Source organism: Gracilinanus agilis, chromosome 2 (assembly GCF_016433145.1).
Source record: "Gracilinanus agilis isolate LMUSP501 chromosome 2, AgileGrace, whole genome shotgun sequence".
Taxonomy (NCBI): domain Eukaryota; kingdom Metazoa; phylum Chordata; class Mammalia; order Didelphimorphia; family Didelphidae; genus Gracilinanus; species Gracilinanus agilis.
Genome location: NC_058131.1, coordinates 642,170,255 through 642,197,558, shown reverse-complemented (window position 1 = coordinate 642,197,558; position 27,304 = coordinate 642,170,255). Strand labels below are relative to the sequence as shown.

At 35.7% G+C, this 27,304-nt stretch overlaps 1 protein-coding gene across 1 annotated transcript in view; it reads right to left on the bottom strand.

Moving 5' to 3' along the window:
• The window catches only part of BTAF1 (B-TFIID TATA-box binding protein associated factor 1), a 123,215-nt gene that overhangs the window by 80,291 nt on the left and 15,620 nt on the right, over positions 1-27,304 (bottom strand). The window contains exons 2-4 of the mRNA XM_044665674.1: positions 13,497-13,620; positions 10,558-10,672; positions 7,256-7,402 (exon numbers count right to left, since the gene is read on the bottom strand). Coding sequence (XP_044521609.1) covers positions 7,256-7,402; positions 10,558-10,672; positions 13,497-13,620 — 386 coding nt within the window. The remainder of the gene's footprint in view (positions 1-7,255; positions 7,403-10,557; positions 10,673-13,496; positions 13,621-27,304) is intronic.

Here is a 27,304-nt window from a genome sequence, read left to right as displayed (position 1 = left end):
GATAGCATGCTTACTTATCTAGAGCCAGATATCCTGGAGAGTGAAGAAATCAAGTGGGCCTTAGGAAGCATTGCTAAGAATAACACTGGTGGAAGTGACAGAATTCCAGCTGAGCTATTTAAAATCCTAAAAGATGATATTAGTAAAGTGCCACACAGTATGCCAGAAAACTCGACAGTGGCCACTGGATTGGAAAATATCAGTTTACATCTCAATTCTAAAGAAAGGCAATGCCAACAAATGTTCAAATTACTAAATTGCACTCATTTCACACACAAGCAAGGGTACACTTAAAAATCTGCATGCAAGGCTCCAGCAATATGTGAACTGAGAATTAATTAACTGAAGAGCAGACTGGTTTTCAAAGCAGAAGAACTAAAGACTAACATTCTCTGGATTATGGAAAAAGCAAGGGAAATCCAGACCATTTCCTTCTGCTTTGTTTACTATACTAAAGCCTGTAACTGTGTGGATCACAACAAAATATGCCAAGTAGTCAGAGGTGGAATTAGTGGATCACCTTACTTGTCTCCTGAGGAATTTATATACTGGACAAGAAGCAACAGTTAAAACCAAACATGGAACAACTGATCAGTTTAAGACTGTAAAAGGAGTACAATAAGGCTACATATTGTCACCTTATTTATTTAACTTATATGCAGTATACATTGTGCAAAATGCCAAGCTGGATAAATCAAAAATTGGAATGAAGGTTGCCAGAAGAAATATCAACAAATCTCAGAGATGTAGATGATATACTCCAGTCATAGAAAGTGAAGAACCATTAAGATGCAACACAAGGTGACATAACCTGAAGCCAAAGTCTAGTTACTTATGAAAAAAGAGAGACATTAAATAAAGAATAATTTGAAGCAGTTCTACAAAGAAAATAAGAACTGAACAAAGTATTTGTTTAAAACACCCTAAACAAAATACAGGAAAGGAAAACAAATATAGCAATCAAGGAAGGCATAGATAATGAAATAAGCTACCCTAGGACAAAAAGGAAAAAAGAAAGAAATCTATGAAGCTAGTAACAAAAACTACAAAGAGCCCATTAAGAGATTTCTTTCTAAAAGTACATAAAGAGACATGGATGAAAGTAGAAGTCAAACAAATAGAAATGATGAAACATTTATCAATTTTTTTGTGGGACTAACTTGTATAATGGGAAAAGAATGCATAAAAGGGGAAGAAGATGATAACAGGGAATATATGACATATCCTAAACAAGTCAAAAGTTAACAATTAAAGGAATTTAGAAGTAATTAGAAAAGGTGGGGAAAGAGGAAATCTTTTTTCACTAGTGAAAGGGGGACTCACTAAAGAATACTACCACAGAAAAAAGAAAAATATTCTGTAATGAGAGATGTAGACCTTAAAATGAGGATAATCTGTAAGGATTTGGTGCTTAGACAAACCACTTATCCTGCCTTATAAAAAGGAGAATCAGAACTCCTTGGGGCAATTGACATTCAGATGAGTAGGAAGGCATGAACTCAAGAGATGATCACAAGGAGGACAAAAGGTAATAATGAGTTGCATAATCAGGAACATAAGAAAAATTTTAATTTGGGGAACAATTTCTATCCCACCTAATTCGGAGGATCAAATGAAATAAATGTAAAGTGCTATATGAATCTTAAAATATTATACAAAAGTTACCCATTGTCCTGCTGATTTTTTTTCTTCTCTTATTCATGTCTTCCCTCTCTTAACTGATCATGATAAGAGATTTAAGGAAGTCATCTCAATAAATATTTAATTAGCATCTACTATGGTAAAACACTGCTGGGTAAGAGAAATGAGTATATTTTTATTTTAAATATATATGTATGCTACAAATATATTTAAGTTTTAATTTAGTACTTTGTAGTTTATAAGAAATGTTCTGAACAGCATCCTTAATGATACAGGAAGCACAAATCTTTGATCTTTCCCTTTCCACCCTCCTTCCCAAATTCTTTTATTTCTGCCTTAGGCCTCTTAGAATTGCTAGCTTATTTCAAAGCTTAGGTCAAGTGCTACAGTCTACACAAAATCCTTCCTGATATCCCTAGCTGAGCTTTCATCACCTCTGATACAACCCTATAAGTGCTTTCTTTTCTGTTATCTACTTATATATGAACATGTTGTTCCTCTCAAAAGAATATAAGATCCTTGTGGGTAGGGACTGTTTCATTTTTGTTTTCTTATCCCCACATAAGAAGGGCTTAATAAATGCTTGTTGACTGATTCATTTAAAAAAAATTCTCTGAGTTACTCGAGTGCCCTTCCCCAAATAGCACAAAAAATAGGATTTTTTTTTTGATAAAATGAAAATTTAACATGTTGTTACTCTGAAATAAACTTTCATAAATACACATTTGGCTGGTCCAGGGAGCTCTTTACAGTAATTCACATTTAATAAAGAAATTCAGTTTCAGCTCTGAAACATGTTGACAGTAGAAGGCCTGAAATCATACAAAGAACCCACATCTGTTTTTTAAAATCTATAAAAAGCTTATGAGGTTTCTCCTCTGGAGTCAGACAAAATAAAGATAACCAGGATCTACACTCTTTGGTTTCTTGTAAGTACCTGAACAGGACTAGGTAATCTGATCTGCCTCCTTTCTAATTCAAACCCATCAGGTCTCTGAAGATCTAGAGCAATGGGGTAATCCCTATCATGGGTGAATGTAAATTAGAGATAAAGCACCAGTTAACTGGCCTTTACCTTTAGAGAGTCACAAGAACCCTGCTTACTCCATGGTATCTGTATAGTATCCATAGCTAGGCTGGTGACAAAACTGAGTTATTTGTGTGATGAGAAGAATCCAGGACAATGAGGTACAGGGGGTCTAAGCTGATTTAAGAGTACCCTTAAATTGTGCTACCTCTTCTCAGTCTATTCAGAGGTACTTCTGATCATCTTCCTGTCCTCATTTGCCACATTTCTTTATTTCAGGAAGTGTCTGGGTTCTAATAGCCATCCTATAATCTAGACTGTCTACTGAAGCCTTTGGTCCTTTGAGGAAGACAGACAGGGACACAGCTTAATCAATATCTGTGGGAAGGGGAAAGGGAAAGGCCCATTATGGCTAGACAACAGTTTGTTTCCAAAGTTCTGGATGCTTTCATGAAAGTAAGTTCAATGTTTCATGTAAGTTCAATGAGACAACACAATCAAATGGTAGTCAATAAAGCCTTTTAGACTTAAGAGAAATGATGTGGGGGGGCAGCTAGGTGGCTTGGTGGATTGAGAGTCAGACCTAAAGGCAGGAGGTCCTGGGTTCTAATTTTATCCCAGACACTTCTGGCAAGTCACTTAACCCCCACTGCTCTTCTGCCTTGGAACCAATACAAAGTGTTCACTCCAAGATGGAAGGAAAGAATTTTAAAAAAGAGAGAGAGAGACAGAGAGAGACAGATAATGTCCAGGACTAGGGAGGTGATAGTCTTATATGCTACTTAGATCAGATTGTATCTGGAGTAGTGTGTTCTGTTCTGGGAGCTATATATTAATAAGGACTTTGATAACTTTAGGAGGATCCAGAGGACGGAAACTAGGACAGTGAGGGGCCTCAAGATCATGCTATATGACAATGATGGTGAACCTTTTAGAGACTGCATGCTGTGTTCTGCCCTGCCTTACTCCACACACAGGGAAGGGAGAAAACGCCCCCATTTATTTGGGCTGCTGGGCAGAGGGGCGGGTGAAGTGAAAACATTTCTTCAGGAACAATGGAGAAGGGGAAAGGAGCAGCTCCACCTGAGTCCTTCTGCCTTTCTAGAAATGGGAGTTGGGGGAAAGCTGGTGTGCCCACAGAAGAGTGCTTTTGCATGCCATCTTCGGCACCTGTGCCATAGGTTCACCATCGCCATCACATGAGGACTAAAGGAAGTGGGAATGCTGAATCTGAAGAAAAGAAGATTAAGGAGTGACATAACTGCCATAAAGTATTCCAAAGGCTATAAAAGAGTTGGAAGAGGGATTAAGCATATTTTGCATCACCCTAAAGAGCAAAACATGGAGCAATGAATGGAAACTGCAAAGAGACAAAATGAAGCTTGACATAAAGAAAATTTCCTAATACCAAAAGGTAGAGTGGGATATCTTTGAGGGTGTTGTAGAAATATAGGATTTTTAGCTTAGCAGAGCAGACTGATTGGCAGGCAGATTGTGGAACTTTGAGCAGACTGTCAGTTTGGACCTGGCACTGCAGTCTTATGGTGGGTCTTGAAGACACAGAAAATCCCTGAACCTGTTTCCCTTGGTGTGGACTAAATTACCATCTACAATCAAGCATCTCAGTGAAGGAGTATGGTTGAGAAGAGTTGTTTGGCTTTGTGGTGGACACAGAGACATTCCTCTCTCCTGGATTTGAATTACTGGAAAACTCCTGTGAACATCTCTGAAAACCATCTCTATTGGACGATAAATGAGCTTTCCATCCTCACAGCTAGATCTGCTAAGCTAAAAATCCTATATTTCTACAACAGGGGCAGTGGATTTCCCTTCATTTGAAGTTTCCAAACAAAGGCTAGATGACTGCTTGGCTGATGTGTTTTAGACTAAATGGGCCTCCATACACCCACCCAAGTTTTTGATTCTGCAAATAATAGATTTGAGCAAACCCAGAGTAACTGGGTTTGAAACTGGTATGTGATTTACCTTTGTAGTCTCTTTCAGTCTACTTCCTCCTCTGTTTAAAAAAAAAAAAAGAAGGCTGGACTAGACTAACTCTAAAGTCCCTCCTCACTCTAATTCTATATAACCGTATAAAGACAAAAAGCAGACTTCTGTAATTATTATTCTTCCATTTTAGACATTCATAAATGAGATCAATTAGTTTGTAAGTACTACTTATTTTGTCCCTTGCTACTTTTGGACAAAAGAGTCTCATTCAAAACAAACAAAAAGGTGCAAGAAACTTCAGTCTACTACTTCCCAAATGGTGAATCATATAACTTTGAAGTGTTACCAAGACATGCTAGCTATGTGGTGGGCAGTTGTTACTTCCTCTAACAGTAAAAGGCTTATACCGAGAACTTGGCAATTATGGCATCTGTTCCTACTAGTACTGCTCTGTTTAGAAATAGAAAAAAGCAGAAGGAATGTATGAACTCTAGTTCACATTGCCTCCTGGCAGCAATACAAGGAGTGGGTCATACCATGGTTACTGCCAAACTATAATGACCTAGCATTGCAAGCCATAGAATATCTGAATGGTACTAATACCGTTAACTCTCCCAACTCTAAGTGAGAGAGGATGTGAATAAAGAAATTGGTTATCTGGGTACAGAAAAAAATGTGGTCATCTTCACCTCTCCCTAAGCCATATTGTCCCTTCTCTCCTCATTCTGTCTTAGTTAGGGAAAGGCAGTGATAAAACAAAGGCTTTATTGTACTTAAATGTACTCCAAGTAACAATGTAAGCAAAAAAAGTTGAAAATACTGGATGTCTATAACGATTAAAATAATTACTGTACTCAATACTTAAAATATTATTTAGACATCATATATTAGAAGACATAGGAAAATGAAAAAAAAAGTTATCATAAAAGAGTCAGAATCCAAAGGCCAACCTAATAGAAAAAAAAGAGAAAAACAATATAATTTATGTCTTAGCCCTGAATCTCTTCTGTTAGCAATAATTATACTTGATCAGTATGGTTCCTATAAAGAGCAGAGGTATCAAACTTCCGATAAATAAACAAAAAGAAATACAGCATAGATGAATATTAATTTGTAGCATGTTAATAGTCAACATGCTACCACATGGATGTTTCTATTTGAATGTAACACCAATGCCATAGAATAAAAGAGCTATCCCTCAAGTACACACTATAATCTGGACAAATATTGCAGATCATCTCAATTCCTCTTCTTTGATCCCATAGTCAAATAAATCTTCTAATCCTAATTTTATTGCCTACAAAGATTTCTGACTAGAAGCAGGGAAATGACCTGCTATACTTTGTGTGTAATATAGACAAATATAGCCCCAACTACAAATTCATAAACTAGCATTTCAGTTTATCAATTATTATCTTAGGAATCAGAAGAGTACTGATTATTCTTGCATCCTTTGGTCCACTTAGTAGAGCTAACTTTTAATGCTAGACCTTGGAATTAAGGAACCATTCCCAAAGAACAGCATGATCCAACACAAACTGACAGTTATACTTTCTAATTCAAGTTTAAATTTACAGAACAGCAACAATATCTGATAAATTATTAAAAGTGCTAGTCTTAGAGGTGGGGAAATGTTAGTTTTATTGACATTTAAAAAATAAAACTTTCTCCTCCCAATTTCCATAATTTGATATTTTGGCATAATGCAAATTAATGTGGTTCCTAGATTCAAGTGTATTTCCTGGTTTTCAACTGATTTCTATAGAGGGAGATGTATTTAATAATTCCATTTATTTGGATAACTGAAGATTAACTTCTCAACTAAGTATTAATCAAATTTATAAAATCATGACATTATACTTAACAAAGGTTAATTTAGACATAAACTTAGCAACCAAACAAAACACTAATTTTCATGAAAAGGGCATTTTATTTACTTACAGGAATCCATTAAAAAACATCAAGGTTTTTTCCACTCAAGGCATCAATCTTGAATGGCCAAAACATTTATTTTATATCCAGATGGATTCTGTAAGTTTAAAGATAATGGGAAAATTACCTACCCATGCATTTTTTTCTGCTTTGGTAATCAACATAAATATTCAATGATATCTAGGACACCTGTGACAGAAAATTAACTAGCCCACAGTTTCTAACCATTTCACAGATGTTATAGGTTAGCCAAAATGACTTCTCTAAAGCACCTTTCACCTATGAGATTTTGTGATAAATCGCAATAAAATATTGCCTTTTAAAAACTATTAAATCACAAATACTTTGTAATATGGACTGTGGAATAACATAGTTATAAACCTGGGTATCAAAGAAAACAAAAATTTATATTTTAAAAGTAAAAGCCTAATGACAATAGAATTTCCAGGTGACTGTTACTGAATTTATGCCAAAGAACAAAGCAATGCTAAAAAACCAACAGTTGTTCTCTAGAGCTATGTAGTACACATTGATTAAAAAAAAAAAAGCAAAAGTTACTTTACATAAAATATTTCTGACTACTTTTTGATGAACTTCTGACAACATATATAAGAAACATTAGATCATTTGTGACACATGAAATATATAGTAACAAATTATCAAAAAGACAGAACTGACACATTCTCCTATTGTACTGATACCCACCTGATTTGTCATCTTGGACTTCAAATTCTGCACCAGCAGACCCAAGAAGTGATGCTCCATGTTGTAGCAATCTACAGATGTCAAATCTGTCAAAACTCAATCGATCTGAGGCAGATGAATCTTCCATAGAACTTTCTGAAGTAGGTTCTAAATGAAGTTTAAACATATTTTATTTGACTGTATGGAAAACCAAAGTATGAGGAATGGTAAGATAAGAGTACTCTATTTCATGAGGAAGAATGTTTTGATAAGAGGTGAGCTAAGAAGGACTGTTGCCTGGATTTACTTTACAGTCAATTTTCAGCTATTTGTGCATTAATTATTTGTTTTAAGGCTAATAAGCTCACTATACTCTCAAATGAGTTTTCTACCTACAAAAGGGCCAAACCAGAAGGGTATTAAATCCACTTCTGATTCACAGAATAACTTTAAGAAATACTTTTTAGAATAAAAATTTAAATTGGGAAGAGAATTATTCATGGGTTTTCTTCTCCCTGCTAACAGAGATTAGAAAGAACTGACTGTGCTTTTTTTTGGCTTTATGCTTTAGTATTACACAACTACTCTGGGATTATATTGATACTTTCTTGATATTATTGGAGAACACTACACTTATATTATCTGTAAACAATTATAAAAAATGAGAGAATTGACTTCAGAAAGTATGATCTGATTGGTGAAGGGCCTGAAGAAGTAAATTCATACTGAATTTGCTAAATCATTTGAAGTTAAATTATCTAGAGGTAAAATGAGAGAAATCAGAACAAACAGCTCATACCTCTTCTTGATATAGGAAATGAAAAGTAGGCTATCAATTTTCTGCAATAGCTAAAATTCATTGTAATTCTTCTTCCTACTCCATCTTGGAAAGATGAAGATGCTAGGGAAACTAAGCTCAAACGGAGGACCCCTTGATACCTTTTACCTATCTCTTACCTACAACCTAAATGTAATTAAAAACAACAATAGGAAATCCTAGAAACATTCGACCATCTGTGGATCCTTCAGATTTCTAGGATTGGCCTGGATCCACAAAAGGCTTCAGACTAGGAATGCAAATGAATTTTGGGTCCTTCACATTTAATTGGCCTTCTTTATTATGGACTCTCCATTTCATCTTAGTTTTTATGTGAAAGTTGAACTTGAAAGAAAACTTTTCAAAGGGCTAAGACTAAAATATTTTTGACTGTAGCAATATGCTACCTAAAAATATGTCATTTGTTTGCTATATAAAAGGGGAAATTAGGAGAGGCCCCACCAATTCCTTTAGTTGTAATACATCTATTTACACCCAAATTTAAAAATACTATCTTAAACTACTTGCTTATGGGAGGGCTTAACAAGTATCCCTAACTTAACCTAACCTATCATAAGAGAGCAAATCTATCTTGGTACTAATAAAAATAACTCAAATAATAGACTTAAGTTACAAAATTGAAAAAAAAATTACTAAAAGGAAGTTGAATTCTAGATATAGAAAAAACTAATGAAGGTCTAGGGGATAAAATAATGAAATAAACTTCCTTCACAGCAAAGGTGGGGAGGATCCTAGGAGAGCTTACTAGCTATATACTGGTAGCCAAATTTTTATATCTGGTATTCTGAATATTTTTTAGTTGTATTACAAGGAAGTTTTAAATCTAGGGCAAGATAAATGAGAAATAACTGATCCAAGGACAAAAGGCTTCAATAAAATGAATCTCCTATCACCTCCCACCCTCCACCCCCCAAAATATTGCATTTTAACTGTTTCCTACAATGGCAAATAGAAATGATTACGTGGGAAAAAAATCTCCTTGAAACAAGTTATGTAAACTTAGAAAAATGACAAATTTTAACTCTATGACACAAAACAAATTAACATCATTATTCAATACAATATGTGCCAGGAAGCAAAAGTAAAAATCTCAGGCAAGCCAAGACTAATCAAATAGCCATTATCTAGATAACTGTACAAATGGAACTACAGCAGCTGTATCATACTGTGTATTGGGGTTTGAGTAGAAAAATGCAAAAAATTTCACATGTAACAAAATGTATATTTTTCAGGCTTACAAAAGCTTATGGGTTTGAAAACTATGATTATGATATGATGATAATGTTGATAATAATAGTCAACTAAATTTTAAATATTGTTTACTTTGTGCCAGGCACTATGCTAAAAACTTTACAATTATTATCTCATTTGATCCTCACAAAACCCTGGGAGGCAGATGCTATTACTATCCCCATTTTATAGATGAGGAAACTGAGGCAAACAAATGTTCAATGATTTGCCTAGGGTCACAGTGTCTAATCTAAGCCAATTTGAACTTGGGTCTTCCTGACTCCAGACCTGCCAATAATTCAAATAAAGATAAAGTAAAAACAAAACTATCAATAAAAATTTTTTTGAAATAGTTCAATCCAAGTCAGAACACAAAAATGCATTTTCAATCTACCATCATAAGAATGCTAATAAGAATAAAGATTTTCCTCACCACATATTCATATAATTAAATCTACTCACAATATTACTGCTACTGCCTAAGCAAATAAAACAAAAAGGAATCTGGGCAAGTGTGTGTCTTACAGATTTAGACTGACAATAGACCTATTTTTTTTTTTAAATCCTTACATTCTGTCTTACATTCTGTACCAGAAGAGTGGTAGGGACCAGGCAATGGAGGTTAAGTGACTTGCCCAGGGTCACACAGTTAGGAATTGTCTGAGGTCAAATTTGAACCTAGGACCTCCCAGCTCTAGGCTTGACTCTCAATCTACTATCTTTTTAAAAGGACAACCACCCTCAAAACAAGCATGTCACCGAACTCTGCCATGTCACACAACAGGCAACTTAAAATTTAAATAATTTAATTAATATTGATTAGTACTTAAATTAATAACTACTTAATGGTTTAAATAAAATACATACCTCAAACAGGATTTACTTAGCAGCCATGAAAAGCATGATAAGCTTATTAGACACTTCCTAATATGTTTGTATATTTTAAAAGGTATGTAAGCTTTCTAATTTGAAATGATTTTTTAAAAGGCCCCAAGTTGTATACCTCTTCTTGGGGAAGAATGTGATTAAAAACTCATATTTAGAGCTGGATGACCTGGATTCAAATCCTGGGCTCCAAAGTCATTTCTTCTCTTTGGATCCCAATTTCTTCTAAAAAATGGAGGGGCTCACTAGGCCAATACTTAGGTTCCTTCCATTTCTAAATCTATTAACTGTATGAAATCTACAATTAAGTTTTCAAAGAAGGAATTAAAAAACTATAAAGACAAATTCCATCTAGTTCCCTTAAATGCACCTTGCTTCAATCTTGGCACTGGATTCCACTCAGGTACATTTTTCACTATGGCTTCAACAGCTTGTCCAGCTGCAATTCGGGTATCCCAATTTGTACTCCTTAAATATATCAGTACCTTTAAAAAAGTATAAAATAAAGTAGTTATGTAGCAAATATAACCTTTTTTAATAGTCAGAACATGGAAGAAATTACATTTGTTTAGATTTGCTACCATAATTTGGCAGCACAAGTAATACTAGCAAAACATTAAGGTCACAACTACAAAGTTAATGTCATGCTCTATATCACTATTATCTTCCAATGGAACATCATAAAAAGTGGAAATCTATTAATAAAGTTCAGTTTTTCCCTGCATAGTCAATCAAGGAAAACATTAGTATATAGAGTATTGTCCTGATTATTCCAAATCTAATTATCTCAGTTACCACAAATTAGTGGCAAAGGTAATTAAATTAAAGATGTAAGGTTTCTCTTTAAAGTTGGGTAATAAAAGTACATAGCCAGTTTTATACCACATGCCAGCAGCAACTGCCCTTTTCACTACTGCTTTGCTCTGGGAAAAAAAAAAATACCTTTCCATTAGGAAAAGCCTCTGCTGGCAGCAATGGCTATTTCAAAGAAAAATGAAAGGGAAAACGGTTTCCTTTTGCTTTGTTTTGGGGGGAACAGAGGGGACAAAGGAAATCTTGACATTTTTTACAAAATGTTGGTAAGGAGAAGAATGAAAGAGAGGAAAAGAGTAGATAAATAGGGTACTTTATATATCCAATGATTGCCAAAGGATGGTCTAAGACTAAACGATTGTCCCAAGTCTAAAATACAACATTCAGTCAGAAAACACAAAGGAATTTTCCATTTTTTTATTTACCTCTTTTTGGATGATTGCTTCTTTCCACAATAAGCAGATTCTGGAGATGTGTAATAAATAAGCTAGAAATACAATCTCTCCCTTTTTGTTCCTTATTAAACTTAAATGTTATATTGATGTCTCCAAACAAGAGTATATGGCATTAGCTGTCATCCCTAATACCATTCTTTTATCCCTTAATATTTATTTCTGCAGACTGATTTCCTCTTATTCCTTCTCTAAGCATATTGCAAATTGGCCCATTTGTTATTTTCTGTATGTCAAATTCCATTACCAACACCATACTTTTCTTTGTCCAGGTCATCTTCCATATCAGAAATGGTGTCCCTTCTTACCTTGTCTCCTATAATTCTTAGTTGCAGACTTTTCCTAATGCTGGGAGATGTTGATGCTCTACACCCCAGATAAAGATGCCTATAGGTTTTATCTCTCCCAATTAGCATGCCAGCTCCCTGGAAGCAGGTATTATATCTCAATTTTCTATTGTATCTCTAGCAATTAACAGTTCTTGGCACATAATAAATACCTGGAAGCTATCTCTCAAATACTGCATTGTACTGATAATAATAAAGGGAGAGTAAGAAAACATTTACTTCAGTTTATTCTCTTTTTTTGCTTCTTCATCTCAGTAAAGAAGAGAATAGCTCAGTTGGAGAAACACCAGGATGAACTAGAGGCTGAACTAGCCTGGTCTGAGGTGACTATAGAAATGGGATAGGAGGATCAATGAGGTCTGCAGTCTTCTGAATTTAGTTCTGTCTTATATATCTTAGATTGAACAAGGACATATAGGGTTGTAACCAGAAAAATAAATGAAGAGAGTTTGGTTTTGCCATCCTAATCTTTTGCTTTAGTTCCCCCCCTGCTAGCTGGTCTTTAATAGTTGACTGACCCGTGTACCCTCACCACGCCTAAACCTATATTCCCATTTTCAAAATTTTCTCCTACTTTCCCTGCTAATCAAAATATTTATTCCTTAAATGCTGTAAATTTCAGTCTTATTATCTGATTAAAATACAAGCATTACCAATAGCTTTTTAATTGGCTTGGGGGAAAAGTTAGTTCCAGAGAAACAGCAACATTCTGGCTGGATTTTTAAAATTTGTGGTAGGATTTACTTATAATTAATTTATTATGCTATTGTAAAAATGCTTGTCAGACAACCATATGACAGACTACTTTTTATTAAGGCAAAAGAAGGAAGGCAAGGGAGGAACTGGGAGGGAAAAAAGGCAACACATGAATCAGAGGGTGCCAAGATAACATCTATCACCTCTGGACTAACACCTGAACTAACTCCTTTCTAGGGACGATTTCCATTTAAAAAGTGTCAATGGTTAATCTTTAAATGAGTATCTTTTTGTTGAAACATTTGGGTGAAGGCATTTTTTAACTTAAGGAGTCCCTCTTTCCTGTGTTCCTTGACTAATTTTCCTTGTTTTCCAAGTAAAAATATAATATGGAATCAACATTGCAGTCCTATCTTCTACTCCTTCTAAACCTCTTCCCACAGGATACAGAAGGTTCTGTAAAAACAAGGTCTCATCACTTGCAGTGAAGGCACAGGCTACCAAAAATAAAGGACCTCATGTATTTCACAAAGCTTACTAGTAAGAAAATCAATTTTTCAATCACTACTTATGAGCATTCAATCATTTGGAGAAAGAGAAATATGATATAATTACTATCTTCTACTACCAACTAGTCAGACTATTGAAAACCAGAGTAACTCAGTTCATTAACAAACTGGGTCAGATTCCAATTGATGGCCACAAATGAAGGGGGAAGCATTTCACTGCCAATCTCTCTAAATAATTTAATCCCATAATATATCTCTACCAATAGAGTAAAGTGTTTTGAGTCTTATTGATATACACAGTGGAATTAACATTACATTAAGAGAGAGGAACTGGTTATAAGAATATTCAGAGAAACATTGAAAAACATTTAGTATATCAGGAACTGGACTAAATGATGGCAGATGGTACAAGATTAAATCTAACTTTATATTCATTTCATTTTCCTAAACATGAGCAAGTATCTGAAAACATGTTAAGAAAACAATTCTTACTTTAGATAAAAGATTATTTAGTTCATGTGGATGGAGTTTCACCACTTCCCCAAGTTGCTGGGCAGCTGCTTTTCTTGTTACTGGGGTGGTGCCAGTATCCAGTAAGATAAAAAGACGATCAAGCCTGAAATGATTAAAAATAATAACAATTATTATCTTATATTATATAATATAATATAATATAATAGTATTTGAAATCTCTACCAATAAGTGAAAACAATATTCTGCAGCAGAATGTATCTTAACAGCTACATAAGTGATCTACAATGCTTGTTTGTTGATTGTCAATCAATAAATACTTATTAAGTTCCAGGAATTGAGCTAGTTGATGTAAATATGACAAAAGTGAAATAGTCACTCTACTTGAGGAGCTTACATGCTATCAGGAGAGATAATATGTACAACTAATACAGAATATATATGCAAAAATGAATAAAAATGGATACAAGACTACTGGGGAGAAGTGAGGGGATGTATGGGGATCAAGAAAGGCTTCATAGTGGCCACTGGGCTCAAGTCTGAAGAGAATAGAATATTGTAAAAGTGAAATTTGGGAAATGCCATCTAAATATATATATTTTCTATGGACACATGGGAACTATCAAACTACATTTCCCGTGGTCCAACGGGTTTCCGGTTCCGGTTCTTTGGGCGTGGGGATGTCTGCATCACCATGCAGAGAACAGTTTAAAATGAGAGGAAATCCGAAAGTAAATCCTCTTTAGCTACTGGGCGCAGGATGAGAGGGGAGGTAATTATGGCTGAAGCGGCAGTTTTGAATTCTTACAAGCGCGTGGTCTAATGACTTTATCTATCAGCATGGCTTTAATTAAAATACTAATTTATATTATTATATCAGTCTTAATTATTTTTAATCTTAATAATATACGAGAGGAGATGAGAAGAAAGCACATTCCAAGATAGCACAAAGTCACAAAGACTGAAGATGGAATGCTGTGCACGAGGAAAGAACACTGGTGGAGCTGGACCATAGCACACATGAAGAGAATATAAAACAGTGGAAAAGTAGAAAACAGGCAGATTGTCAAGGCTTTATATTATAAACAGAGGTTTTTATTTGATCCTGGAGCATAAGTTCATAACCTGGGGTCCAGGAACTTGCATGCAATTAAATATAAAACTGCATTTTAATTTAACCAGTGCCCTCTGTCATATATTTTGTATTTTAAAACATTAAAAAAATAAAAGATTAGGGCAGCCAGGTGGCTCAGTAGATTGAGAGAAAAGCCTAAAGACAGGAGGTCCTGGGTTCAAATATGATCTCAGCTACTTCCCAGCTATATGACCCTGGGCAAGAGACACCTAACCCCAGGTAAGAGTTTAAAAAAAAAAAAAAAAAAAAAAGGCAATAACTCGGGGTTTAGGTAACAGTGGATGCATGTATGGGGACAATAGCTCTATAAGAAAAAGAACACATAGGAGTGAAGTGAAAATAGAAAAACTACCAATGATTCATATACATGGGATGAGTGAGAGTGAAGCATAGAAGATAATACCTAGGTTGCACACCTGAATGACTAGAAGGATGGTGTTAAGATGACTACAAATAGGAAAGTTAGAAGGATGGCTAGTTCTAGGAGGGAAAGGGTATAGTGTTTTGGACATACTGAATGAGATGCTTACAGGATATTTAGTTTGAAATATTCACTAGATGGGGGCAGCTGGGTAGCTCAGTGGACTGAGAGCCAGGCCTAGAGACAGGAGGTCCTAGGTTCAAATCTGGCCTCAGACACTTCCCAGCTGTGTGACCCTGGGCAAGTCACTTGACCCCCATTGCCTACCCTTACCAATCTTCTGCCTTGGAGCCAATACACAGTACTGACTCCAAGATGGAAGGTAAGGGTTAAAAAAAATACACACACACACACACACACACACACACACACACACTCACTCACTCACTCACTAGATGATGTGATGCGGAACTAGAGTTTCAGGAAAGAGACTAGTGCTGGACATAAAGGCCTGGGAATCCTTAACATAAAAAATGATAAAACTCAGGGGAACTAATGAAGTCCTCAGATGAGAATGGAGAAAAGAAGAGAAGAGAGTCTAGAATACAGCCTAGGGACACATCCACATTTAGGAAGCTGAATAAGGATAAAGATCCAGGTACAGAACTGAGACAGAACAGTCATAAAATGGATAGCGCAATGTCCAAAAACTCCCAAGAGGAGAGAGTATCTAGAAGAAAAAGCCAGTCAAAGGCATGGTATAACGAAGTTATGAAAGTTAAGGACTGGGGAAAGATCATTGAGTTTGGCAATTAAAAACTTGGTGGTAATCTTGGTAAGAGCAGTTTTAGTTGAGTAGTAAGTGGGGTCAGAAGCCAGAATGCAAAATGAAAAATGAGTGGGAAGTAAGAGGCAATAAGAGAAGATAGCTTTTTCTAGGAGCTTTGTTGTGAAAGGGTAAAAGATATAGATAGGGTGATGGCTTGAGGGGAATGAAAGTATTAAGTAAAAGGTTAATTTTTTTTTTTAAAGTCTAGAGGGCATGGAGCAGCTCAGTGGATTGAGAGGTAGGCCTAGATATGGTCCTGGATTTAAATTTAATCTCAGACATTTCCTAGCTGTGTGACCCTTGGTGAGTCACTTAACCTCCACTGCTTAGCCCTTACCACTGCTTTGCCTTGGAAAAAATGCACGGTATTATTCTTTTTTTTTTTTCATTCTAAATAATTTTTTTTATTTTTAGAAAAATTTTCCATCGTTACATAACTCATGTTTTTACTTTCCCCTTCACTCCCTCAACCCCCCACCCTCCTCTGCTGTAGCTAATTCGCATTTCCACTGGTTTTATTATGTGTGGTCAGTCAAGACTTATTTACACATTATTGATAGTTACATGGGTGTGGTCTTTTCAGGTCTACATTCCCAATCATGTCCTCATCAACCCAAGTGTCCAAGCAGTTGTTTTTCTTCTCTGTTTCTACTCCTGTAGTTCTTCCTCTGAATGCGGGTAGTGTTCCTTTCCATAAATCCCTCAGAATTGTCTTGGGTCATTGCATTGCTGCTAGCAGAGAAGTCCATTACATTCAATTTTACCACAGTGTATCAATCTCTGTGTACAATGTTTTTCTGACTCTGCTCCTTTCGCTCTGCATCAGTTCCCGGAGGTCTTTCCAGTTCACATGGAATTCCTCCAGTTTATTATTCCTTTTAGCACAATAGTATTCCATCACCAGCATATACCATAATTTGTTCAGCCATTCCCCAATCGAAGGGCATACCCTTGCTTTCCAGTTTTTTGCCACCACAAAGAGCACAGCTATAAATATTTTTGTGCAAGTCTGTTTATCTATGATCTCTTTGGGGTACAATCCCAGCAATGGTATCGCTGGATCAAAAGGCAGGCATTCTTTTATCGCTCTTTGGGCATAATTCCAAATTGCCATCCAGAATGGTTGGATCAGTTCACAACTCCACCAGCAGTGCATTAACGTCCCAATTTTGCCACATCCCCTCCAGCATTCATTACTCTCCCCTGCTATCATTTTAGCCAATCTGCTAGGTGTGAGGTGGTACCTCAGAGTTGTTTTGATTTGCATTTCTTTAATTATTAGAGATTTAGAACACTTTCTCATGTGCTTATTGATACTTTTTATTTCTTTATCTGAAAATTGCCTATTCATGTCCCTTGTCCATTTATTAATTGGGGAATGGCTTGATTTTTTTATACAATTGATTTAGCTCCTTGTATATTTGAGTAATTAGACCTCTGTCAGAATTTTTTGTTATAAAGATTTTTTTTCCCAGTTTGCTGTTTCCCTTCTGATTTTGGTTGCATTATTTTTCTTTGTACAAAACCTTTTTAATTTAATATAATCAAAATTATTTATTTTATATTTTATAATTTTCTCTAACTCTTGTTTGGTTTTAAAATCTTTCCTTTCCCAGAGATCTGACAAGTATATTATTATGTGTTCAGCTAATTTACTTACAGTTTCCTTCTTTATATAAGTCTTTCACCCATTCTGAATTTATCCTGGTGTATGGTGTGAGATGTTGATCTAAACCTAATCTCTCCCATATTGTTTTCCAATTTTCCCAGCAGTTTTTGTCAAATAGTGGATTTTTGTCCCAAAAGTTGGGCTCTTTGGGTTTATCATACACTGTCTTGCTGACATCACTTACTCCAAGTCTATTCCACTGATCCTCCCTTCTATCTCTTAGCCAGTACCATATTGTTTTGATGACCGCTGCTTTATAGTATAACTTAATATCTGGTACTGCTAAGTCACCTTCCTTCACGTTTTTTTTTCATTATTTCCCTTGATATTCTTGATCTTTTGTTCTTCCAAATAAACTTTGTTATAGTTTTTTCTAATGTAGTAAAAAAGGTTTTTGGTGGTTTAATAGGTATGGCTCTAAATAAGTAAATTAATTTGGGTAGAATGGTCATTTTTATTATGTTAGCTCGTCCTACCCATGAGCACTCAATGTTTTTCCAATTGTTTAGATCTAGTTTTACTTTTTTTGGAAAGTGTTTTGTAGTTAGGAATCTATCTACCAAAACAAATACGGTATTATTCTAAGACAAAGGATATGGGTTTTAAATTAATAATAATAAAAAGGATAGGGGGCATGTTTGTAGGCAACAAAAGGAAAGAATGGATATATAGAGCTGAAAATGGCTAGATAGTAGAGAAAAATTAGAGGGGATTGGATTTGACCAGATTTCTGAGACTAGAACAAGAAAGAATAGCGGTTAAAGAGTGATATAAGTGGCTTGAAGAGAGAAGAGGTTTGGAATAGACACCCTGAGGAATCTGATAGTCAATTAGGAAGAAGCAGCAGAACTTCTATTTATTCTACTGAAAATCCATATGAACTAGATGTATTTTTCCTTTTATCGTACTTTTACAGCTACTTCAATTTTATTTAATGAAACAGAATTATGAACTCTACTTGATGTTCTGTTATTTTGAGAATTTTACTTTTTTTGTAGATAATCTTTGATATTTTTTGGTTGGTTTATGTCTAAATTCTGATAATTCTTCGTAGTTCTTGTTACTGTGATTTCGTCTTGTTCGTTTAAAAATTTTTATTTTCTTCCTTTAATTTTCCAGATTTTCTTCTTTTTTCATATTGAGTGTACTTGGCTTTAATATTTAAAAATATATAATCAGTATATTAATTGTCCTATTAATGTTCTTTGGATTGGCTGACCTCAAAGGTCCATTCTAGTTTTAAATGATTGCTATTAAAGATATGATCCTATAACTATGTTTATACACAATAGTTTTTACACACACACACACACGTATGAGTTTCACAGTTTCAAGTTACAAAGTCCACCATCACTACCTGGATCACTAGTCTGCTTCTTTAGCTGAATTTAAGCCAAATCATGTGTTTTGTTTTGTTTTTAACTTACCTAAAGGCCACTTTGCCCCTCTAAAATCCAAAGATACATTGAGAAAAAAATATAATAGATAGTTTGCAGGAAAAAGAATTTTTTCTTATTCCTATATTTTTAAAATATATGTAGATTAAGAGAGAAGATTCTCAGCATTTCTGTTACAACTATTGTCATCTGATTTTGTGGCTCTTTTCCTCTTCACAACATCTTGGATATGCCCCCTTCTCTCTGCTGGTACTGCCACCATCATAGTGCAGGACCAATTTCGACTACTATAACAGCCTGCTTGGTTGTTCTACTAGTTCAATTCTTTTTCCACTCTTGTTCTTTTTCTTCCCTATGCTATCAAAGTGGTTTTCAGGTTTGACCATGTCTCTCCTCTATTTAATAAATGCCAGTGGCTCCCTATTACCTCTAGGATCAAATATAAAACCCTTCAATAACCTAATCCCTTTCTACCTTTCCAGTCTTCTTATGCCCTACTCCCCTCCCTCCCCACTGCCACTTTCCTTTATACTCTTCATTCCAGTGACAGTAACCTCTTTGCTATTCCTCAACAAGACACTCCATCTCCTGACTCAGTAGATTTTCACTGGTTCTCCCACATGCCTGGAATTTTCTCCTACCTCATTTCTGCTTTCTTTTAAGCACCAGCTAAAATCCTATCTTCTAACTACAGGAGTGGAAACACAGAAGAAAAACAATTACTTGAACACATGAGTTGACACAGACATGATTTGGGATATAGACTCTTAATGACCATCCTAGAGCAATTATCAATAATATGGAAATAGGTCTTGATCAATGATACATGAAGAAACCAGTGGAAATGCTTGTCGGCTACGGGGGTGGAGGGGGGGGAAGAGCAAGAACATGAATCATGTAACCATGGGGAAAAAAATTTAAATAAAATAAAATCCTATCTTATGTAGGAAGTGTTTCCCAAACACAAGTGCCTTAACCATGTGATTATCTCCAGTTGATCCAGCATATATCTTCTTTATACAATGTTGCTTGCATTTGGTCTCTCCACTCTTGAAAGCAGGGACTGTTCGCTTGTTTATTTTGTTTAATTTGTTTTGGTTTCATATTCCCAGTCCTTACCACAATGCCTGGTACATAGTGGGTGCTTAATAAATGCTTCTTGACTTTGACCCCTCCCCATATTCTTTCAAATCTATGAAAGAGAATTAAAATTAATTTAATTTTGAGAAACGGTATGGCACCTTTTAAGTTTGAGAAAAAAATAGATATAGTGGGAAAAGAAAGGGAAAATCAAAAGTATATGAGAAAACATAAAAGAGTAAATACAACTACTTCTATTCTCTATCACAGCTTTACTACTTTGGGACCTTTTTCAAACTAAAATGGAAAATTCAATTCAACAAGTATGTATTCAACATTTACTATATGAAAGACCCTTAGGATTCAAAGATAAAAATGAATATAGAACAAGTTGTAGAAGAATGTTAGCGTGGCATATACAAATAAGCAAATATAAAAAAATACAAAGTAACGGGGGTAGGGAGAAGGGAACACAACTTCCTAAGAATTAGTCAATCAATGAGCATTTATTATCAAGGACCTACTATGTGCTAGACACTATACTAAACTCTGCAGATTCAAAGAAAGGCAAAAGACAACCCCTGCTCTCAAAGAGTTCAAAAACTTCTCAGGAAGACAAAATAGTGTCTTGTGTAAGGAGCAGCCAGGAGGTCAATTTCACTGGACTGAAGAAAAAATGGGGTGGGGATGGGTGTGGGAAAAGTATAAAAAGACTAGAAAAGGAGGTGAGGGCTAAATTATGAAGAGCTTTGAACATCTGAGATTCTGATCCTAGAGGTGAGAAGGAGCCAGAGGTGATAAGGAATAAGGGGGGAAGAGGCTGGAAATCATCAGACCTATGCTCCAGAAAAGTCACTTTGGTGGCTGAATGAGGATGCACTAGAGTGGGTGGGGCATAGCAGGCTATTGCTGGAAAGCAATTAGGAAAGTCCTCTTATTGCAGGTGGTACTTTAAGTTAAAACTTGAAGAAAAACAGAGGTTCTAAGAAGAACAGGTGAGGAGGGAGAGCATTCTAGGCTTAAATACTAGCCTAGTATTTAAGACATGAAGACATGAAGAGGGAAGGCAGAAGGACCAGCCAGTCAACCAGTATAGCTAGAACATTAATGAGAGTGATGTATAATTAGCTTAGAAAGATAGGCTGGAACCAGAGCTTTAAATGCCAAATAGAAGAGTTTGTATTTTATCTTAGAAGCCAACTAGACATTCCCTGAAACTTCCTGAGCAGAGGAGTAATCTGGTCACACCTATGTTTTAGGACAGTGATGGGCAACCTTTTGAGCTTGGTGTGTCGAAATTTGCCCAAAAAACCGAGTATATGTCAGGTGGTGTGTCACTTTGAGAAAAAAAAAAACCATAATTTTGCTATATTTATAGTTAAAATAACAAAAATGTATAATTATAATATATAACTGTATTTAATAAACCAAAATAGATAATAAAGGTAGAATTGTCATCTATAGTGCAGAGTATCTACACTATACTACAGCAAATGTTTCATCCTTAGCATGAGGCCCCATACTTCTCTGTATGCAGCCGAGTGTCATCAAAAATGGCTACGTGTGTCATAGGTTTGCCACCACCGTTTTCAGACTATCAATTTGGCAGCTCTGTAAAGGATGTATTAGCAAGGGGAAAGGTTAAATGCAGGGGAAACAAGTAGGAGGCTATTATAATAGTTTTGGTAAGACAAGTGGTGATGAGAAGCTGATGAGAAGAGGGCACAAATGAGAGGCCTGCCTCAACAGGTACAATTAATAAGACTTGGTGATTAATTATTTATGATAGGTGAGAAAGACTGTTAAGATTGAAGCTGACTCCTAGGTCCCTAGGTGAACCTGAATGAATGGAAGAATGATTGGTGCCCATGACAGAAACAAGAGCTATAAGATCTGTTGTGAGCATTGGGAGTTTGAGATGATTAAAAGGTAACTGAAGACTTGGGAACAAATCTCAGAAGGGTAAGGGGTGCGTGGAGATATACAGAACCCACAAAGGCTTATGGGATCATGAAATAAGAATGTACAGGGGGCAGCTGGGTAGCTCAGTGGAGTGAGAGTCAGGCCTAGAGACAGGAGGTCCTAGGTTCAAACTCGGCCTCAGCCACTTCCCAGCTGTGTGACCCTGGGCAAGTCACTTGACCCCCATTGCCCACCCTTACCAATCTTCCACCTATGAGACAATACACCGAAGTGCAAGGGTTTAAAAAAAAAAAAAAAGAATGTACAGAGGGAAAATAAGAGGGCCCAGACGTAACCCTGGACTCAAAAGCCTAACTTTAATGACAACAAGGGGAAAATATAAGAAAAACCAAAGGCTAGTGTCTACACCAACAAATGGCATGAAAACTAATAATACTATATAAGTAAAGGTATCCAATCACACATAATGTATTTAAAATTAAATTATCACTAAGGCTTTTCCCACAATATGAACCTAATATATTATTACTTCAATATACATGCTGATGCTTCCTCAAACATACCAACCTTGATCCCATATCTTAAGCCTCATATCCCTAATGATAATATCATTTCTATAGCACCTACTATAAATGCTTTTACAGATATTACCTCATTTGATCCTCACAACAATCCTAGAAGATAGGTGCTATTATTATACAGTTGTTCCTTGCTATATACCATCACGGCTTCACTGTATCACAGCTTTTTTTGTTTTGTTTTGTTTTAAATCTAATTCTGTATCTCAGAGTTACACTTATCTCAGCATACTATTGGCTGATGGAATGAAAGGCAACCAACCACAGAACTGTGTTCTGTATCTTGGGTGCTGATTGGCTTGGTGACTGTAGGTTATAAGAATGTGGAAAAGGTTTACAGGAGAGTAGGAAGGGTTTATAAAGTCTTAAAATATATATAATAATAAAATAAATATAACGCCACTACTTTGTGGATTTTCACCTATCGCAGGGGTCCCTGGAACACAACTCCTGGGATAGGTGAGGGATCACTGTACTTAATCTGAAATTAAGCAAACAGAAGTTACTTGTTAACAAGTACTTGTTATGTGACTTGTCCAGGGCCATACAACTAGCAGTGTGTTTGAGGCGGAATATGACCTCAAGCTTCAGGACCAATACACACTTTTTATCAGTAAGCTGCCCACTCCACTTTTTCCCCTCTGCCAGGTACACTTCCTTTCCCACTAGTACCTTTCACCTGCCTACAAATATGCTCAGGTCTCAAGATTTAAAGTTAACAGAAATCTATCTCTTGGCCCTTTTACCTCAATGAATTAGTTTCATTTCTCCTTCCTTTCAAAAAAATCAAGCTCTTTGACACTGCCTAGATTAAAAAGCTATGAAAAGTTCTCAAAACTATTAACAACCAGATGAAAAACAGCTCCAAATCATTAATAAGAGAAATTCAAGACAAAACAACTCTGAGGTTTCACCTCACACACACCCAGTAAATTTGAGAAGATGAAAAAGTAACAGTCAATGCTTCAGGGACTGTGGAAAAATATATACTGTTGGTAGAACTGGCCTTTGGCCCAACCATTCTGGAAAACAATATGGAACTAAGTTAAAAAAGTGACCAATGTCCACATCCTATAAACCGGTGATCTTACTGCCAAGCAAAAATCCACAAGGAAGTTAATAATAGAAAGACACACCAAAGTATTTATAGAAACTTTTTTTTTTCCCTCCAGGAACAATAAACTTGATACAAAGTAGTTGTCTGTCAATTGAGGAATAGAACAAAGTGGTACAAACACTACTAAGAAACACCGAATATGAAGAATATAGAAAGCATAATAAGATTAATAGGAAATGATGCTTTGTGAAGTAAGCAGAACCAGAAAAACAAGATAAATAACAAACATAAAAAATTACTACTACAGATAACTCAACTTCACTCCTTTATTCATTTGCAATCTAGATTAAAGGCACATCATTTTTCATAAATATTTTAAGTCACCAACAAAATTGAGGGGATGCCCACAAATTGGGAATGGATGAACAAACTGTGGTATATGATTGTAATGGAAAGCTAATTTGCCATAAAAAATGATGAGCAGGATTTCTGAAAAATTAACCAGAACATTGTACACATTAACAGCAATATTATACTGTGAACAACTGAGCAATAGAATGAGCAGACAAGCCCAAAGAACTCATGATAAAAAATGCAATCCACCTTCAGAGAAAGAACTTCTGGATTCTGAAAGTAGATTGAATGTAGATATTTTACTTTATTTTCTTCATGTTTTTTAAAAATATGTCTTCTTCAAGAACATGATAAATATGGAAATATGTTTTGTATGACAGCATGTGCATAACCAGCATCAATAGCCTACAGTTTCAGGGAGGGATGAGAAGAAGGAAGAGAATTTAGAACTCAAAATACTAGAAAACAAATGCATGTAACTGAGAAAAATTAAAATTACTAAAGAGAAAAAAAGTCACCAATGATATCCCTATGGTCAAAGCCAAATCCACTGGCTCAGACATATCATTTCTAACATATGACAGTACTTCTTGCATCCTCCTTGAAACTCTTTTCTCTCCAGTTTTTTTTTAACCCTTATTTTCCATCTTAGAATCAATACTGCATATTGGTTCCAAGACAGAAGAACAGTAAGGGCTAGGCAATAGGGGTTAAGTGACTTGTTCAGGGTCATACAGCTAGGAAGTGTCTGAGGCCAGATTTGAACCTAGGACCTCCTGTCTCTAGGCCTGGTTCTCAATCCACTGAGCTACCCAGCTACTCCCTCTTTCTAGTTTTAAAGTCACATTCTCTTGGTTTTCCTCATAGTGCTCACTGCTTCTAATATCACATAATTTAGGCCTCGGAGCTTTAGGGAACTTTAAGGATCATCTAGTCCAGTGTTAAATAGAAATGGAGCTACATGTTGACTTAGAAAATCACATATTCATAGTATATGTTTTAAAGTATTTTTATTTTATTATATTTCCCAATTATTGGTTCCATCACACTGTGTTTGATACCTCTGATCTACTTCAAACCATTCATTTTACAGATGAAATCTAGGTTACATTTTGCCCAAGGTTATTCAACTAATGAGCTACATCTCTAAGATCTCTTTCTCAAAGATTTATAAATCCTTTGATAATATGACTCTTTTTCTCCAGTCAGTCAACTGGCATTTATTAAGTATCTGCAATGTGGTAGGTACTCTGCTGAGCACTGGGAATAGGAAGAAAGACAAAAACAAAAGACAAAAACTTGCATTAAGGAGCACATATTCTAAAGGAGACAATATGTAAACAAAAAAGTACATGCAAGAGGAAACATATAAGAAAAACAACTGCTTGAACGCATGGGTCGGGGTGGACATGACTGAGGGTGTAGACTCGAAACTACCACACCAATGCAACTACCAACAATTTGGAAATTGGTCTTGTTCAAGGACACATGACAAAACTAGTGGAAACGCGCATCGGCCAAGGGTGGGGGGGTGCGGGGGGGGGGGGTTTGAAGGGGAAAGGTGGAGCATGAATCATGTAACCATGTTAAAAATGAATATTAATAAATGTTAAAAAAAATACAGGAGAAAAATGAAAAAAAAAAAAGTACATGCAAAATCTATATAGAGTAGATAGAAAATAATCTCAGGTTAAGAAATAAAAGACTGAGGAATGGAAAAACTTTCTTAGAGAATGTGGGACCTAAGCTGAGACTCAAAGGAAGCCAGGGAAGCTAGGAAGCAGAGATGAGATGGGAGATTGTGCCAGTGGGAGATAGCCAGTGAAAATGCACTGACTTAAATTCTCTTGTGTGAGAAAGAGCAAGGTCAGTGTCTCTGGATCAAAGACTAAGGAGAGGAAAGTCTTTAAGAGAGGAAAGGCAAAAAAGGGTCAGATTATAAAAGACTTTAAAAGTTCAACAGAGGATTTCATATTTGGTCCTGGAGGAAATAAGGAGTTGACTAAATAAGGGTTTATATGGGCAGACTTGTACAGCTAGGCAGAATACTGGTTAGAGGGCCTAGAGTCAAGAAGAATCACTTTTGTGGGTTCAAATCTGCCTCAGATACTTACTAGTTGTGTGACCCTGGGCAAAATTACATATCCCTGTTTGTCTCAGTTTCTCATCTGTAAAATGAGCTGGAGAAGGAAATGGCAAACCACTTCTATATCTTTGCCAAGAAAATTCCAAATGTGGGGTCACAAAGTCAGACACAACTGAAAACAACTCAACATCATGGTCAGACCTGCACTTTGTGAATATTAATTTGATAGCTGAAAGGATGCTAGATTAGGGTGGGGAAAAACTTGACGTACAGAGACCAACCAGGAAGCAACTACAATAGTCTAGGCAGGTATTGATGAAGGCCTGCATGGAAGAGGTGGCAGTGTCAGAGGAGAGAAGGAAGAAGTGTATTTAAGATGTTATAAAGGTAGAAATGATAGGACTTGATCATTTATTAGAGTTAGGAAGGACATCTATACTGCAATCTTGGGTGGCTAAAAGGATGGTGATACTCTTTAAAATAGTCTTCTCCAAGGTTTTTCTTTGGCCTTTCTCACACTTGTCAGCTGTTTTCTATTTTAGCAATTTCAACTATCATGACTTCAACCATCCCTTTATGCAGATATAACCCCAGGTGAAACCTGTCTTCCAAGCTCTAGCTCTTGGACTACAATGGACTTTTAAGTTCTGCCTCCAGTTCCTCCAGCCTGAATCCACCACTGACTGATTAGTCTTCCCCTCATACACAGCCCGGTGCTCAAAATCATCCTGCCTTTTTCCTGCCAGAGTGCACTTGGTTCACAAGAGAGGCTGAAAATGAATGGAAGCAAGGTACTTAAAATGGCTGACTGGTATTGTTAGTGTTTTATTCTGTCCTTCCTCTCTCTCAAAACCCTGGAGTTATTCCTGCACATACCTAACATGTTAGCCCATTTCATAAAGAGCTATTTAGAGAGGTGCTTTGTTTTTCCTTGAAGCCCATGAAAATAGATACATTTTGTAATAATGCTTCTGTACTAAACAATGGATAGGGAGAAATATGGGCAAATATTTATGCCAAGTTAACACACTTTCATAATTTAACAAATGAATGAATAAAAATGTATCAAGGGCTAAATAAATAAAATCTTAGTCTAGGATTGAATGTATCCATAGCACATATATATGTATGCTTTATAGTACTTTTTATATATAACTTCAAAAAACATATGGAAATTTATTATTAAAATTAAAAAAATCATAAAATAAAATTTGATCAAAAATATAATATCTTGCAAATATTCATTTTATTATACCTTTTAACCATTAGTCAAATAAGACAATATATGCAAAATGCTTGGCAAACCTTAAAGTACTACTATAGGTGTCAGTTACTGTTATCGACCCAGGTCAGTAAACTA